The sequence below is a fragment of the Myxocyprinus asiaticus genome, chromosome 43 (genome assembly GCF_019703515.2).
Source record: "Myxocyprinus asiaticus isolate MX2 ecotype Aquarium Trade chromosome 43, UBuf_Myxa_2, whole genome shotgun sequence".
Lineage (NCBI taxonomy): Eukaryota > Metazoa > Chordata > Actinopteri > Cypriniformes > Catostomidae > Myxocyprinus > Myxocyprinus asiaticus.
The window spans coordinates 27,957,853-27,975,286 of NC_059386.1; the positions used below are offsets into that span (position 1 = coordinate 27,957,853).

Consider the following 17,434-nt stretch of genomic DNA (forward strand, 5'->3'; position numbering starts at 1 on the left):
GAAATAATTATATATAAAAGACAATTTTATTGATATAATTGATGTTAATAGATACAATACAATGGAGGTAAGCCAGCAGTAGCAGACACGTGCAGAAAGAGAGAGAGAAAGAAAGAATAAACTATCATGACTGAACCTTTAAAAGCTATTATCTTACAAAATGAAAGAAAAGAAAAGTGAGAAAAAAGGAAATAAAGAATAAACGATCATGAATTAACATTTAAAGTCCAATATCTAAAAGAGAGAAAAAGGAAAGTGAGAAAGTAAAAAAAGAATGAAAGAAAAGAGAAAGTGAGAAAGAATAAACTATCATGAATGAGCCTCTAAAGGCCAATATCTGACAGAAAGAAAGAAAAAGAAAAAAGTGAGAAAGAAAAGAAAGAGTAAACTAGTATAAATTACCCTTTAAAGGTTAATATCTGAAAGAAAGAGCAAAAAAAAAAAAAAAAAAAAAAACAACTGTGATGAATGAACCCTTAAGCAAGATGGCTTATAAAATGGTCACAGCAACAGTGGTAACATGACACTGAGCACACAGTCTCCTTCATTGTGTCAAACTTTACAGCCAACATCAAATTAAGAGATGAACCACATTTTCTCTGCTTTAAAGGGATAGTTCACCCCAAAATGAAAATTCTCTCATCATTTATTTACCCTCATGCCATCCCTGATGTATATGACTTTCTTTCTTCTGCTAAACATATATATAAACAAGATTTTTTTTATTTTTACATTCCAAAAATCACATAAAGGCAGCAAAAAAGTAATCCGTAAGACTCCAGTGGTTAATTCCATATCTCCAAAAGCGATATGATAGGTGTGGGTGAGATCAGATCAATATTTAAATCCTTTTTTCCATAAATCTCCACTTTAACTTTCAAAATGTGAAAGAAAGTGAAAGTAAAAATGGAGATTTACAGTAAAAAAAGAACTTCAATATTGATCTGTTTCTGACCCACTCTCATCATATTGCTTCTTAAGATAAGAATTTTCTACCTTTATGTGATTTTTGGAGCTTCAAAGTTCTGGTCACCATTCACTTGCTTTGGAAGGTGGCAGATTAAAGTAAATCATACACATCTGGGATGGCATTAGTGTGAGCAAACGATGAGTGAATTTTTATTTTTGGGTGAACTATTCCTTTAACACTGGACAGTAAAAAAAATGTGCCTGCTAATATTAATAAAACAGATGCCCATGCTATTTTCAAAGCTAATTTTCCCAATTTTGGTAGATAAATGCAGAGATACAGCTCTTCAATGATAATAATAATAACAATAATAATAATAATAATAATAATGATAATAATAATAATAAACAACTTAAGGGTTTTTGCTGTTTTAAGTGTTGTGCGGGACAATGAAAACTTCCCTGTATATCAGTGGTCTACATCTAAACTATTTCTGAAGGCCATGTACACCATTACAAACAGATTTATTTATTTATTTTTCTTGTTTAGCTGTTTTACCATTTTTTCCCTTTTTCAGTTAAGATAAGATTATTTTAATTTAAATAATTTTAAGTTTACTGAGGCCCCCTGGTTGAGAACCACTACTGTAGATCACTAACTAAGTGAACACGTCTATGAGTACGTGTAGGAGTACATCTCAAGCATTTATGATGAGCTCAGGTGATTTAATGAACCTCTGACATCATCATAGCATGCCAATAGAGGGCGCTGTCACTTAGCTCTCTTACACACTCTCTCAATTGCCATTCCAAGTAAATGGAGAAAGCACAAATTTAGGGTGAATAGTCATTTCAAGAACATTTTTTCATCTTATTTGGTTTAAAAGAAAAAATCATCAGGGGGATGAATATTATTCTGTTCGTGATCATTATCAGTACAATTTGAGGCCTATAATCAGACAGAAGAGCTTGTGGACAGGAAGGCAGCTGCTGTGTAGAGAACATTCAGTTCTGGTTGACTGCGTCACCTATTCCCACTATAACTGGGACATACAGTATAGTTTTTTGTTCTTCACTTTCTATGCTCCTGCAGCAGTAAAGCATGACACTAGCAACAACAAATTTATCGGTTTGATTCAGGGAACACACACTGATAAATTATTTTGGTAAAATAATCTGCCAAATCCATAAACGTATTCTTATTCCAAGTGACTTATAGTACATTTACTGCCGGGGCTTACTTAAGGACACAGTGGTGATAGGGGATCCCATTCAATCTTCAGTTTATAGCTCAGTTCTCTTTCTGCCATTTGAACATGCAGTCTTTGGAATATTAGACCAACTCATTAACCTGTTGATGTGCATGCCCCCCCCCCCCCCCCCCGTCACTTTGCTTAAATTAGTTCACATATACTATATAGTCTAGTCAAAAAAGAGTTAATAATGTTGACATATTATAAAGATGTATAATTTGTCAACATTATGAACAATTTTGAACAGCACACTATATGGTAAATGTGAACTCATTTAAGCAAAGTGAAGTCAAACCCATGGGTGGGGTCACTGAGCATCAACAGGTTAATTAACCACTAAGTTACCATTACCGTAACTAAATCAAGCTGGTGGAACTTGAGCTGTAAAATGCTGCTCAATGACTAAACAGAAGTAGTGTCTTCAGAACAGACACACTATGACATCATTTGACCCCTGAGCACAGAGAGCTGCCATATTTATGTAACTCTCATTCTATTCAAGCTATTCATGTCTCTTTCTGGATGTAAGCGATTGTAATTTCATGCTCATGATCTTATGATTTTTACATCTTTATTGTGCATAAGGAGCTGTAGATGGTATACACTTTATTTTACAGTGTCCTTGTTACAGTGTAATTACATAGTAATTATGGACTATTACTAATTAACAACATGTACTTACTATAGGTTTATGGTTAGGGTAAGGGTTTGGTTTAGGGTTAGTTGCTTGTAATTATGCATAATTGACTGTTATTACTATAGTCAATGCATGTAACATGTGTAACAAGGACACTGTAAAATAAAGTGTAACCGATATTTGGCTATTCCTAAAAGTTGTAAGCACGACCTCCTACTGTTGAAGTGGAGCTATTTATGTGTTATGTGTACTGAGGTGGTATCTTTTTGCCTTCAATTAAGTTTTAATGTTGAGGAGAGAAGAAAGTTTTTGAAAAAGCTGATTGGCTGGAGCCAAAATCATTTCTTCCAGATGTTGTCTGCTATTTAGGATGTGTTGCATAATGTTTATGAGCTGGATATGTGGGTCTGTAAACCATTGGTCTGACAAAAATCTAGCTATTTCATTGGCTGAGGCAACATCATACAATTTGCTGAGTCATGTTATGCAGGGAAATTTTAGGATTCGGCATGTTTTCTTGTGACAATTTGTTTGAAATGATAGTACATTCTTATAGCAATCTTTGTAATGTGCATTGATGCATGGTCATGTTTGGTCGATTGGTTAATCTTTGCTTTCATATATATTAGCACCCTTTTTATTTTGTATATGACACATTCTCTGCAGAAAGTCAACATGAGGAGGATTTTTCTTGTTTATCTCCTGACTATTGCATGACTAGTCATTCAAGCCTCATGTTTACAACCCCAGGCGACTCCTTCTCGCACTCCCTCCCTGTGGTTGTTCCCTTTTCTTTCTCACTTTCTATCTTTGGCTTGAAAAGTATGTACTCTTATCAAATCACAAATGGACAATTAAAACAGTGGTCAGATAATTACAGTATGTCTATTCCATCAAAAAATACATACTTACATTCTCCAAATAACACTCCAGAGTGTCATTGTGTCATGTTTTTCTTGAAAACTTGCTGTCTTCATTCCATTTGATTTAATTTCAGGTTTTTCAAACAGGGGTCTGTGAAGGTACTACAGTAGATTTAAAATTTACATATAGTATTTCCTTGATTTATATGACATTTCCAAATATTTGAATTAACTTTAATTAATGATCAGATAATATAGCATTATATAATGTAATATTGATGTTTTTATTCAAAGTTGTTATAAATTGTAATTGTCTAGGTTGGCAAAGAGTCTTAAAAACACTTTAATACAGTGTTTTTGCAATAAATAGCCCTTTCCAGTCTACAGTCCTGGTAGTTTTCCCTTGGTAACTTTCTAGATGAAAAAATCTTAAGAGGAAAGGGATACCAAGGAGTCTTTTCCCCTCTTAGATTTGCACTCACAAAAGTAACCCCCGTAGTGACGTCATCTAGTATTGACCATTTTTCTTCTGATGTTGTTTGCAGGCACGATTCAATAGCAACAACAACAACAAATTCCATACTGATGGAGGACATCAGGATTGGAGCTACACTTTTGTTAGGGCTGTTTTACGCAAACTTTGGCTGCAACATAGGCAGCTGCCTTCTTGTCTCCCGAAGCCGCAATGAGAGGACAGATGAGGCATTCTTTAAAGGTGCACTCAGTAATTTCCTCATTAAAAAGTTGAACTCCTAAAGACATGAATTGTAATTTTACAACATATGTATGAAATCATGAACACTCACATTAAAATGAAGAGTCCAGTCATATCAGTAACCTTATAAAAGATGTTTTATTCTACATGGAGAGAGTCCACACATGGGGGCTGCCATGTTAGAATCACATGACCAGCCGAATACTACTCACTTAATCTCAGTAACCATCCTGTTATTTGACACTTTCACTTATTGATTAAAGTAATCATGGCTGACCATGAATAATACATTTCTACAATGGCATCTGAAACTGAAAACTATTGATTTTAAATGATGTTACATCCAAGCCGCTAGGTGTTAGTGTAAGTCCAAGATGACACAAAGACAAAAGTTACTGAGTGCACCTTTAAACACACAGCACACGCTGAACTCAGATTTTGTCAGGTCGAACCAGTCTGGACATTCTCTGTTGACATCTCTCATCAACAAGGCATTTCCATCCACAAAACTGCCCCTCACAGGATATTTTTTGTTTTTGGCACCAATAAATTCTAGTGACTGTTGTGCGTGAAAATCCCAGAGATCAGCAGTTACAGAAATACTCAAACCAGCCCGTCTGGCACCAACAATCATGCCATGGTCCAAATCACTGAGATAAAATTTTTTCCCCATTCTGATGATTGATGTGCACATTAACTGAAGCTCCTGACCCGTATCTGCATGACTTTATGCACTGCTGCCACATGATTGGCTAATTAATCATATGGATTATTGTTTGTGCCAGACGGGCTGGTTCGAGTATTTCTGTAACTGCTGATCTCCTGGGATTTTCACATACAACAGTCTCTAGAATTTACTCAGAATGGTGCCAAAAACAAAAAACATCCAGTGAGCGGCAGTTCTGTGGATGGAAATGCCTTGTTGATGAGAGAGGTCAACAGAGAATGGCCAGACTGGTTTGAACTGACAAAGTATACGGTAACTCAGATAACCGTTCTGTACAATTGTGGTGAGAAGAATAGCATCTCAGAATGCTATTCTGAGATGTGGGTTGGCGCTGTTTCGGCGGCATGAGGAGGACCTACACAATATTAGGTAGGTGGCTTTAATGTTGTGGCTGATCGGTGTAGTCACACAGTACAAACAGAACAAATGCGCTGAAAATTTGAAGCTATCTCCCAATGAAGTCACACACAAACACACATATATGAAATGGGTTATCCTCTTTGGATACTTTGTTATATCTGTTAAGGGAATTGTAATATTAGCGCAATCCTCTAAGTAGCAGGCTAGCAGCTACAAGTTTGTTTACAAATGGTAGCAGACACCTAACGTTTCTCATTGCTTTGTGCGTCATTCATTTTTGACCAATCACTGGCTGCAGTACCTCCCACAGTCCCTCTATGACCCCAAAAGTACCTTCCCCAGAGTAGGAGCTAAAAATGTCCCTTAAAACAGCTACGAGGAACTACAGTTCCTCCGGTGCGAATACTACGAAAAGTACTAGTCCTGTGGAAATATACCTAAAACAGACTTTAGTCCCTGCATTGGAAAAGGGCCTAATATCTGCTCTCTGCAAGCCAGTGCTCAGGTTTTGACCCTCTGATCATTTACTATAGATATAAATATTTCTGGTTTAATATTTTTTAAAACATTTACTTGCATTTCAGTCTCAAAAGAATGTGACGTACTAATAACTGATGAAATGAACTGTGTAAGAGCCATTTTAAAAACATCAATAGCGTTAAACATCAAATTTTTTTTTAAGCTGAAAAGAAGAATTAAAAAAAATAACGGAAACAGAATTACTCAGGAAAACGTATTATAAAAATCAGTTTTACATGATAGATATTTTATGTTTGAATCAAGATGCATGAGTTTACAATACATGTCAGTCTGGTAATTTCTCATAACAAAGAACTTAAATCATCTGTAGTTCAGGAAAACATCTGACATTGGATCTGCAGATTGTGACTCATTTTTTGTGCCACCATATTAATGTATTTCATTATAAAACTAAAATTTAATTTTTTAAAAATAAAGTTTTTGAAATTGATGACTTGGACCAAATAATAAAGAAAAGCAGCCAATAAGTACCCAACATAGATGGGAACTCCTTCAATACTGTTTAAAAAGCATCCCAGGGTGATACCTCAAGAAGTTGGTTGAGAAAATGTCAGGAGTACATTTTTGCAAATTCTAGGCAAAGTGTGACTACTTTGAAGATGCTAAAATATAACACAGTTTTGATTTATTTTGGATTTTGTTTAGTCACAACATAATTCCCATAGTTATATTTATGTTATTCCATAGTTTTGATGACTTTACTATTATTCTAAAATGTGAAAATAAATTATAATAAAGAATGAGTAAGTGTTTCAAAACTTTTGACCGGTAGTGTATATATATATATATATATATATATATATATATATATATATATATATATATATATATATGTATATATATAATGGTTATTGGTCTTGTTATTGGTCAGGTTACACAATTTAATACATTGGGGCCTTGAGAAGCTCATGGCACAGAAAGTCACCAGTGCTAATTCTCTCCATTATCACTGTAAGCCTTATTTCCAATAAAAACAATATAAAAATAGACCAGATCCAAGATCCAGAACACAATTTTCTGTGTCAATTGTGTGAATCAATAAAAGTGTTAATCAGGGGGAAAAAATATAAAAATAGACCTTATTCTTTACCTGAATTTTCCAAAGTTTTAAATTGGAATTTTTATTGTTCTGTTTACTGTCAAAATGTCTTTTGTTCTCAGCTGTCATATAGTGGCCCCAAAAGATATCCAGACACATAAGCCACACTTAAAAAGGTATAAATATCATTGCATTAGTAAACAAAATATCAAACCAAATGAGATTTATTTTAAAGACAAAGCATAAGTACACTAAAGCATTTCATAAAAAGAAAGGTTTAAAATAGGTTTAAAATTATATTAAACAATAGTTATAAAACTGCCAGTCCTGGATGCTGATTGCTGATTCAGTGTTCCAGCTCTGCCTAAATACATTTTAAAATACACACATTTTTAAGTGTATCTTAAGTGTCCAAATATTTTTTTGGGCCAATGATGCTGCATGACCACTTAAGGAGTTTTGATAAGACAGATGCTAGTTTTCCATAGATTGAATGTGGCCTACGACCTTTTCTTCAATACGGGGAGGTATATTTATAGACTGTGTTTATGGACTGTGCTTTTCAGAGGAAATATTTAGTCATACGTAAGGCAGGTCTCAGCTGCTGCTGTCTAAGTTAGACATGAGTTAGTGTCTGCGTCATCCGTGGATGTATCCAGTTTCAGGTATGGTTGGTGTGTGTGACTGGTGGGACAGAGGGTTGTTTACCTCTCCCAGAAGCTGAAAGATTATAGAGTACATTAAAGAAACTGTTTCTAGCAAGATGCAGACAGCAAAGGTAGGGCATCAAGTTTACAGACTATAGTAACAATGCAAACGCATACATAAACAAACCTTGAAACTGCACCAAGGTTGTAATAAGTGACATTAAACCTCAAAGATCACTCTTTGCAAAGGTACAGATCTTGTTCTGAATAGTGACGTAAATCCACTCTGGGAGCTCATTGGTCTTTCATTCAAACTAAACAGACCTTACGGTGGGAGGGCATGCTGGTAGCAAACAGAAGCAGTACAGTCCTATCGTCTTTGTTTTCTTTAGATCACAGTATACGCTGCAAGTTATGTCAAAGAAATTGTCTTAAAGGGTGAATCTCATGAAGAAATATCCAGATATCACCCCCAAATAACAAAATAAATAAATAAATAACAATAATAACTTATTAGGTAACACTTTACAATATGTTACCTTTAGTTAATGCATTAGGTATCATGAACTAACAGTAAACTGTATATTTTTACAGCATTTTTTTTTATCTTTGTTAAATTTAGTTAATAAAAAATACAATTGTACATTCTTAGTCCATGTTAGTTCAGAGTACAATGTTTGATATAAAAAAATATTGTTTTACTATATGTTGAAATTAACATTAACCAAAATTAATTAATGGTGTAAAAGTATTTTTTGTTGATAGTTCATGTTAACTAATGTAAACAAATGGAACATTATTGTAAAGTGTTACCAATTATTTTTTAATTGTGACATTTTTGCATTGTCATATTTTCATGACAATTAAGCACATCATCCCCCCCCCATTGGACAAAAGTACAGAATGTACCCTCTCTCACCCAGGACCTCCCACTAGTCTAGACCTAAACCAGATTGATCTGGACTACAGAGGTTCTTGATTTATGGTGTCAGATGTCTCGCATGCACTCCCACCCAGAGGCATGCAAAGATTGGCTGTAAAGAGTGGCGTTCCCTGTATAGTATTATACAACTTTTACAAGTTAAGGGAGGAGCAGTGTCTTAGTACATAGGCTGTTGTTTTTTTGTTTATGTTTTTTTTGGCATGGACGTATTAATAATTACTGCTGTATTTATGTAAGGTGCTGGGCTTTCTTTATCCAGCAAAGACAAAATGTTGGATGGAAAACCCATTGTATTTTCCATATACTTGCCATACATTTTAAATAAGGTATGGCAACATAGCTGAATCATTGACCACTGCCTTCTTTAATCCCTAAATGCTAACCCTTAGATCAAAGTGACAAGCCCCCTCTTTGATATGACGAACATATAGCCCCTGGCACACTTATCAGCCAATAAGTGCCCACTCTAATTACGATGCAAAATACCCCCCACTGGTCGTCTTCCAGGCATGTTCTGGGAACTGGGGAAAAGGTGACATGCACTGCAGAAACACATGACTGTGTCCCAGCACGTGTGTGTTTATGAATATCTATTTTTGTGTTCATAGTAACAAGAAATAAACAATTAAATAAATCAAATGATATAAAAGTAGAATTACAGAAGATACCAAAATGATTTTCCTTTCTTGGCTATGTTTAAATGTTTTTTTATTAATTAACAGAATTAACTGTAGATACATAGATGTGTAGCCAAGATATCTGGCATTTAATTTAAATAACAAAACAATTATAATAAATACATATGCAATAAAAAACAATAAACAAAAAGTAAATAAAAACATTAATAAAATAAAATATAAATATAACAAATAATAGAGTAAAATAATGTATCCAGCAGGGCCCAAAATTGTATTTATACTATTTTTCCTGATATTTGTATTATTTGCTATGGAGGATAGATAACAACCCTATCAGTAACAACTATGAAAACAAGTGTACTGGATCTCCCGCCACACAGTTAAGTTAAAAATAGTACTATGTGTGATGAAAGCAACATACAGGACTGGCTGCAACCGGCACACAAACCTATAAATTCAGAGTTTGACAGACCGACTGCATCAGTATCAGGTGGAAAAACAAACTCGGTGGATTAACCTCTGAATGGGAATATTTTTTTCACTTTCTGTTGGAAGAATTTGGATTAACAATTTCATATTACAGCAAGGTTGGTGAGCAAACTGTACTTTCACCCCAATATTGTCAGATTATTTCCATGTTTTTCTGGTAAGAACCCAGTGCTACAGTAATGAGAGAGATTGTGAGTTTATCATCATGCTTTATCTGTAAAAACAAGTTCATGACTCTAGGTATTTTTCCTGTAGAGTTGTGGTGCCGGTATGCTGCTTTGGGACACTGAGCCACATTTTTTTATGGCCAAAGCTTTTGAAACATTTAAAACAAAAGACAAAAGTTTTATCCCTTTGGAAGAGACTTGATCTGGAATCAGCAATCTGCTGAGGTAAAGTGAAGCTGAAAAGATAATTTACGTTTTTTTGTTTTCCAAAAAATATTACTCGAAATTAAGATGATGAATCTCAGCCCCTGTTGTTTTGGTTCTCTCTTATTCCCTGTCAGCTGGTGAAACAAGAGGAGCTATAGCAAATAAAGTAAAATTATCTTTTTCTGCTGTTTATCTCATAAGAATCAAAGCATAGAAAATGGTTGGAATCAAACCCAGCGACTTGCCACCAACCGCCACGGTCAAGATTTTCGGAGCTGGAACGGCAGCATGTTTTGCTGACTTGATTACTTTTCCCCTGGACACAGCCAAAGTGAGGCTTCAGGTGAGAACCCATGAAAATCTTAAGAAATCAATGAGTCTAAAGAGTTTGAATCAATGGACATTAAGTGTCTCATTAGGTCAGTGCTGTTTCTATTGTGGCTTTCAGCAGTTTATCATCTCATTTCAGATCCAGGGAGAGTCCAAAGCCACCTCAGAATTGGCAGCAGTGAAATATCGCGGAGTGTTTGGCACCATAACCACTATGGTGCGAACAGAGGGCGCAAGGAGTCTGTACAACGGTCTGGTCGCAGGACTGCAACGACAGATGAGCTTTGCATCTATTCGTATTGGTCTTTATGACTCCATGAAGCAATTCTACACCAGAGGATCTGAGAGTGCGTATCAGACTGTTTAGATGAATGGAGACAGAAATGATTGTGGAAATAAAAGACTGATGCTAACATTCTGGTCTTCACTTTCCAGATGCAGGCATTGTAACTCGCCTGCTAGCAGGCTGCACCACTGGGGCCATGGCTGTAGCTTTTGCACAGCCTACAGATGTTGTAAAAGTGCGTTTCCAAGCTCAAGTGCGTCAGGCAGATGGAATAAAGAGATATAATGGCACAATGGATGCATATCGAACTATTGCCCGTGATGAGGGTGTTCGTGGGCTCTGGAAAGGTGAGTTAGACAAATGCCGTAAACCTGCCATTTAAAGTGGATGTGGTCTGTTGGCAGTAAACTTCCATGTGTCCTTGTTTTCCAATTCTAGGCTGTATGCCAAACATCACAAGGAATGCAATTGTGAACTGTGCAGAGCTGGTCACTTATGACATCATCAAGGAACTCATTCTGAAATATGATCTCATGACAGGTATGGGTCCTGTGCAATAATCCCTAAGCTATCACCATGGTTTCTCTGCAAAACATTTGCTGATGTTTTTTATGTTCATATTTCCCTTTCTAGATAACTTACCCTGCCACTTTACCGCTGCATTTAGCGCTGGTTTCTGCACCACGATTGTGGCATCTCCGGTAGACGTGGTAAAAACCCGCTTCATGAACTCATCTGCAAACCAGTATAGCAGTGCACTTAAATGTGCTCTCACTATGGTGACCAAAGAGGGACCAGCAGCTTTTTATAAGGGGTAAGAGCATGCTCTTGATTTCAGTTATTTACATGTAGCAATGAGACACTTCCAGTACCATAACTGTGCCATTTTCACCTTCCCCAACAGCTTTGTGCCCTCTTTCCTTCGGCTGGGATCTTGGAACATTGTGATGTTTGTCTCTTATGAACAAATCAAGAGATTTATGACTAGAATGCAGAACTCGTGGGAATCACCATTCTGAATGCAGACTTTGGGACATTTTATTGTCAGATTTTATTGTCCTTTTAAATGTGATTAAACAGAGGGTGCAATTCTCTCTGTAATAAGAACAGATGACTCCCTGGGTCACCAGGTCAAGTCTTAACTCAAAGAAAGGCTGTAGTTGTGACATATCAACCACTTTTTAAGGCCAAAGGTCAAGCTCATCACACATGAAAAAAGAGTTGCCAAATATGTGGCTGATTAAGCAAATGTGCACAATTTGTCTTAGTTTCAGTGTTTTAGGACACTGAGAGGGATGGTGATAAGTGTTACATGAGGATACATGTCCATTGTTTTTATATGCTTCTAAATTGTCATGAAAACTGGGTCCATTATTAAATGAAGAAATGTCTGTATTTATACTATGAATGAACAAATAAATGTTTTTTTAAGATATGTCAATTTCCGTTACTAAAAGATAAAAAGTATGGGACACACAAAACACATTTAGATCCGTTGTGGCCACATCTGCATCATTAAAAATTCACTCCATTTGACCCAAGAGTTATTTAATCAGGTTTTATCAATGATCAAAACAACAGAGAGCCTGAGACCCCCAGGGGGAAAACACTCTTCATTTACAAATACAAATGGATTGTATTTAACAAAGGACCAGCGTGGCTTCAATCTAGTGTTATGCTAACACTAGATTGGAGCATTTGTATTAAAATGAACAGGATAAATTAAAAAACGCCCAATACGGCAGATGAAGAAAAGGAAGTCCTGCCTTATAGGTAAAAGAGCTAATCACCTTTTAGATACAAACATCGCCTGTCATTCAACTCGAGAACACACATGCCTGCGCATTAGCTGGACCAGCCTGAAAAATAGCGTTTTTTAGCGTGATCTGAGTTAAAGAAGCACAAATTATGATACTTTTGTTGTCAGATTTTACTGCTGATTTGAAATAAGTTCTTTGATCGTAATCTTGACCAACCACTTTGGAGATTTTGATCTTTCCACATTGAAGTAGATAGGAGCTATACTTTTATGCCACTTGTATCCATAAAAAATAGCTGCCTGGTAGAAAGTGGACTGGTGTGCCTTGAAAGGGACTTTGGTAGAAATAACAGTAACTTCACTGGCTGTTCAAAATCATGGTCACTACAGAGGTATAGGATGCCATCAAGGTACTTTGGAAACTGGTCTAAAACACATTTACTGACAAGGCAGTTGTGTTTCGGACACTGCCTCTGTAATTGAAGATGCTGACTGACCCGAGAGTCACTTATATATTATAATGCCATTCTATGTTATATGTCCTATTTTTTTTGTATGTCTATTTATACTCTTACCTTGTTTTATATTCTGTGTCTCACTGTAATGTTCTGTGTGCACTTGCTTGTTTCTCCTATCACCAAAAAAAAATTCCTTGTGTATGTGAGCACACTTGGCAATAAAGCTCATACTGATTCTGATATATGAGCACAATATAAGTAGCAGTGTGCAGTTAATGAAGCACGTGTCACCATGTGGTTTGTACACATGTCTTAGCAAACACAATTACTAAACTTTGTTTTTCTTTGAGGCTTTACATTTTCCAAGACTGTTCTACTTTAACATGTATCTGTGAAACCTAAATAACAGCAGCTCTGGATGACTAAACTTCTGGCAGTTTCAGTATGCAGTGTAAATCCAGATAACCAGGTTAAAGGAATAGTTCACCCAAAAATGAAATTCTCTCTTCATTTACTCACCCTCATGCCTTCACAGTTGTTAATGACTTTCTTACTTCTGCTGAACACAAACAAGGATTTTTTGAAGAATATTTCAGCTCTGTAGTTTCATACAATTTAAGTGAATGGTGGCCAGAAATTTGAAGCTCTAAAAGCACATAAAGAAAGTGTAAAAGTGATTCATATGACACCAGTGGTTAAATCTATGTCTTCAGAAGCCATATGAAAAGTGTGGGTGAGAAACAGATCAATATTTATGTCCTTTTTACTATCAATCTCCACTTTCACATTCTTCTTCTTCATAGTCTTCATGCATATCACCACCAACTGGGCAGAGAGGAGAATTTATAGTAAAAAAAAAAAAAAAAAAAAGGACTTGAATATTGATCTGTTTCTCACCCACACTTAACATATCTCTTCTGAATATGTAGATTTAACCACCAGAGTCTTATGGATTACATTTATGCTGCCTTTATATGCTTTTTGGAGCTTCAAAGTTCTGGCCACCATTCACTTGCATTATGAGGGCCAACAGAGCTAAGATATTCTTTAAAAAAATGTGTTGAGTAAGTGAGGAAATGATGTGAGAATTTGTATTTTTGGGTGAACTATCCCTTGTGATGAGAATGTTTTCTCTGTTCTTGTATCTGCATATTTTATACAGTATGTAAAAGATAAGTAAGCTAGATAAAAGATAAATAACAAGTCTTATATCTCAAATATATCAATATGTATTTACATTTAGTCATATAGCGGGCGCTTTTATCCAAAGCGACTTACAAATGAGGAACATAGCAAGCAATTTGTCATACAAAAGTCAACGAAATCTGCATTATACAGAAGCAAAACCAGTAAATATGCCTTAAAAGGAGCTGTGAGCACTTAAAGTCTTCTTTTACGACTAACATACATGTAACACAATGTTTCTTCGTGCTCAGCCTTGTAGTTCAAAATTGGCTATTTATAAAAGGTGTGAGGCCCGTTTGTCTTGTCTTGTTTTTTTGTTTGTTTGTTTTTTGTTTTGTTTTTTCATATCAGTTCGCAAGCTTGAGGAATTTATCTTTATTACAGAATGGTATTTTAAAAGACATTGTTTTGTATTATTATGCTAGCAGAGTTTTCAATGTCAAATAGTTTTCTAGTTTAATAACTTAAAGCGAAAACAAAGAAACGATGGACCTGTTGAAACTGGTTGTATCCGAATAGGCGTTAATGTATGCGCTGAATGACGCGTTCACGCGCGTCACGCTGGAGGCGTTTATAAGCGCAGCTGCAGCACGCTGCACTCGGCAAAACACATGCGGCTTTCACCGATAACTTTCTGAGAAAGTTGTTTTTCCCCTCTAAGTAAACGAACTTTATTAATTGACACTTTGTTTGTTTTAACATTTAAGGTGAGTACAACATTACACACTATGAATAGACTTTCTCAGGTTCTTGCGAAATTATTTTCTTTTTCTGAAGTGATACCGAGCTGTTAATCAATGTAAAATGTAAATGTTTTTGTGTTTTGCAGACTTTGGAGTATGTTCGTTAATTGTACGGTTTCTAAACGTTTATCTATGGAAGAACACGCTAACAAAATTCTAGTTGAATGTCATTTCAATCAGAGAGATACTTTTAGAGAATCTTGACCGGCCGGAGATTCCTGAGGGAAGATCATCTCATCCAAAACGGTTCGTTCAAAATGTTGTTTTACCTAAAACGTTCCACCATTTGTCTTGTTAAAGGTCAGTGTCGTTGGTTTAGAATTCATTGTCAGTGTTACATAATATCGCAGTTGGTGTATTTGTCCGCACTTCCTTTACTGAAGTTCTTTGTGTAGTACAAAGCCAGACAACGCGTCAGGGTGCGGATGTTAGCTATAGGGTGAGGTCATCACTTTGTTTGCATATCAGAGAGAACATGATGTTCCTGTTTATTCTTTTCCTGTTGTCTCTTACACAAAGCACAAGCTTTCTTCCACCCCAGAATGGTTATAAATGGCACAATAAACACAACTACCAAAACATGTCTTAAAAATGCTAAATGTATACCATAAACTCAGAGGGAAATAATTTTCTGTCTAATTCTTCAGGTTGGGGTGGAGTTCATCTATCTTGTGTTCACTTAATTGGTTTATAAGAATCACTTCAATTCATCCTTTACATTCCTGTGATTCCGGCTACAACTAAACATGGTTGGATTCAAAGCTGGTGATGTGCCCCCCACGGCCACTGTGAAGTTTATTGGTGCAGGAACTGCAGCCTGCATTGCGGACCTCTTCACATTTCCACTGGACACTGCAAAAGTTCGGCTTCAGGTGAGTCTTCATTGTGTGGAATTTCACTTGTTGGAGTGACGAGACCTTTTTGTTTTCAACTAATTCACAGCTGAGCCAGCAGTTCAGTTTGGAGATGACAAATAGACTGGCATGACCAATGGGTCAACTATGAAACTGGGTCAACTTGCAGCAATAAAAACAAACTAACCTACCTTTCTTTTTTTTTTTTTTTTTTTTTTTTTTTTTTTGCTTTCAGGTGAATGGGTTTAAAGTCACACATACTGATGTCAGCTTTATCTATTTCTCTTGACTCTCTTTACACTATAGCCACATAAGCAGGCCCAGGACTTGGTGATTTATCCTTTGAGATCCAGGATGGTTGTGGACCCTTTAAGCTGAAGATGCTGCTTCCTCCCCTGTGACTCTGTAAAGTTTTTCCCATCCACCTTTTTGTTCTGTACAGATTCAAGGGGAGACCAAAGGTCCTGCTAACACCTGCCATGGTCCGGTGAAGTATCGTGGAGTGTTTGGTACGATCAGCACCATGGTGCGTGTTGAGGGGCCGCGCAGTCTCTACAGCGGGCTGGTTGCGGGACTGCAGCGTCAGATGAGCTTTGCCTCTGTACGCATTGGCCTTTATGATTCCGTCAAGCAGTTCTACACCAAAGGCTCCGATCGTAAGTTCACAAACACTTTGGAAACTATTTGGTATTTGAGCCCTGTCCCATTTAACACATTGTTTTACCTTTTTATTAGATGTAGGGATTGGCAGTCGGCTGATGGCAGGCTGTACTACTGGAGCCATGGCGGTTGCTGTGGCCCAACCCACTGATGTGGTGAAGGTCCGATTTCAGGCTCAGATCGGCTCAGGGGCCAATAAACGTTACCATGGCACTGTGGATGCATATCGGACCATTGCAAAGGAAGAGGGGTTTCGTGGTTTGTGGAAAGGTAAGCTGAGCTGCAAGGAAGCACTTTATTTACATTTTGCCTTTTAGTTTTGTTCTGAATATTTAATCTATTTTATAGGAACTGGCCCAAACATCACCCGCAATGCCATTGTAAACTGCACTGAGCTGGTGACTTATGACCTCATCAAAGATGCCCTTCTGAAATCGGCACTGATGACCGGTAAGATGAAGCGCTGCAAAATTCTGGCTACAACTGCAGCGGAAATATTCACAACATTTATTTTCCTACAGATGATTTTCCCTGCCACTTTACATCTGCATTTGGGGCTGGTTTCTGCACCACCATTATTGCTTCTCCTGTGGATGTTGTGAAGACGAGATACATGAACTCCGCCAATGGCCAGTACAGCAGCGCCCTCAACTGTGCCGTAGCCATGCTGACTAAAGAGGGACCAAAGGCTTTTTACAAGGGGTCTGTTTTCTCACAGCTTTACCATTATGGTTTGAATATGATATTGACATCTCTTCATTGACATCATTTTTCTTTTCAGATTCATGCCATCTTTTCTGAGGCTGGGTTCCTGGAACGTGGTTATGTTTGTCACCTATGAGCAGCTTAAACGGGCCCTGATGACAGCTCGCCATAACTGGGTCACTCTTTAATCTGCAAATGCAGCTAGTTGAGCTTTGCTGATGTGATACTAACTTTGATTTAAATGTTTCTGTATGACTTGATTTTAGTTTTTCTGTATGACTTTGTCCATTAAACAACTTTACTTGACTTTTTATTTTATT

At 36.6% G+C, this 17,434-nt stretch overlaps 2 protein-coding genes across 4 annotated transcripts; both read left to right on the top strand.

The window, feature by feature from the left end:
• The first annotated feature begins 9,740 nt into the window (after positions 1-9,740).
• On the top strand, positions 9,741-12,157 carry LOC127433607 (mitochondrial uncoupling protein 2-like). Of its 3 annotated transcripts, none has more exons than XM_051685640.1 (8): positions 9,741-9,858; positions 10,016-10,152; positions 10,336-10,477; positions 10,604-10,811; positions 10,900-11,097; positions 11,189-11,290; positions 11,384-11,564; positions 11,655-12,157. In XM_051685640.1, exons 3-8 carry the CDS (start codon positions 10,352-10,354, stop codon positions 11,767-11,769), a joined length of 930 nt encoding a protein of 309 aa, XP_051541600.1. In that variant the 5' UTR covers positions 9,741-9,858; positions 10,016-10,152; positions 10,336-10,351; the 3' UTR covers positions 11,770-12,157. The 3 variants fall into 3 exon arrangements, with proteins under 3 accessions (XP_051541600.1, XP_051541601.1, XP_051541602.1); XM_051685642.1 differs by having other exon boundaries at positions 9,785-9,917; XM_051685641.1 differs by lacking the exon at positions 10,016-10,152 and having other exon boundaries at positions 9,764-9,858.
• A 2,561-nt stretch (positions 12,158-14,718) lies between these two features.
• LOC127433803 (mitochondrial uncoupling protein 2-like) lies at positions 14,719-17,420 on the top strand. The gene is made up of 8 exons (XM_051686016.1): positions 14,719-14,859; positions 14,982-15,141; positions 15,543-15,767; positions 16,192-16,405; positions 16,485-16,679; positions 16,758-16,859; positions 16,931-17,111; positions 17,191-17,420. The coding sequence occupies exons 3-8, from the start codon at positions 15,642-15,644 to the stop codon at positions 17,300-17,302; spliced, it is 930 nt and encodes a 309-aa protein (XP_051541976.1). The 5' UTR covers positions 14,719-14,859; positions 14,982-15,141; positions 15,543-15,641; the 3' UTR covers positions 17,303-17,420.
• Positions 17,421-17,434: the final 14 nt, after the last annotated feature.

Coding starts and splice junctions, on each gene's coding strand:
- LOC127433803 (XM_051686016.1), top strand. CDS start 15,642: ATGGTTGGATTCAAAGCTGGTGATGTGCCCCCCACGGCCACTGTGAAG. Junction 16,680..16,757: donor GTTTCGTGGTTTGTGGAAAG/GTAAGCTGAGCT, acceptor TCTATTTTATAG/GAACTGGCCCAAACATCACC. Junction 17,112..17,190: donor CCAAAGGCTTTTTACAAGGG/GTCTGTTTTCTC, acceptor TTTTCTTTTCAG/ATTCATGCCATCTTTTCTGA.
- LOC127433607 (XM_051685640.1), top strand. CDS start 10,352: ATGGTTGGAATCAAACCCAGCGACTTGCCACCAACCGCCACGGTCAAG. Junction 11,098..11,188: donor TGTTCGTGGGCTCTGGAAAG/GTGAGTTAGACA, acceptor TTCCAATTCTAG/GCTGTATGCCAAACATCACA. Junction 11,291..11,383: donor GAAATATGATCTCATGACAG/GTATGGGTCCTG, acceptor TTCCCTTTCTAG/ATAACTTACCCTGCCACTTT.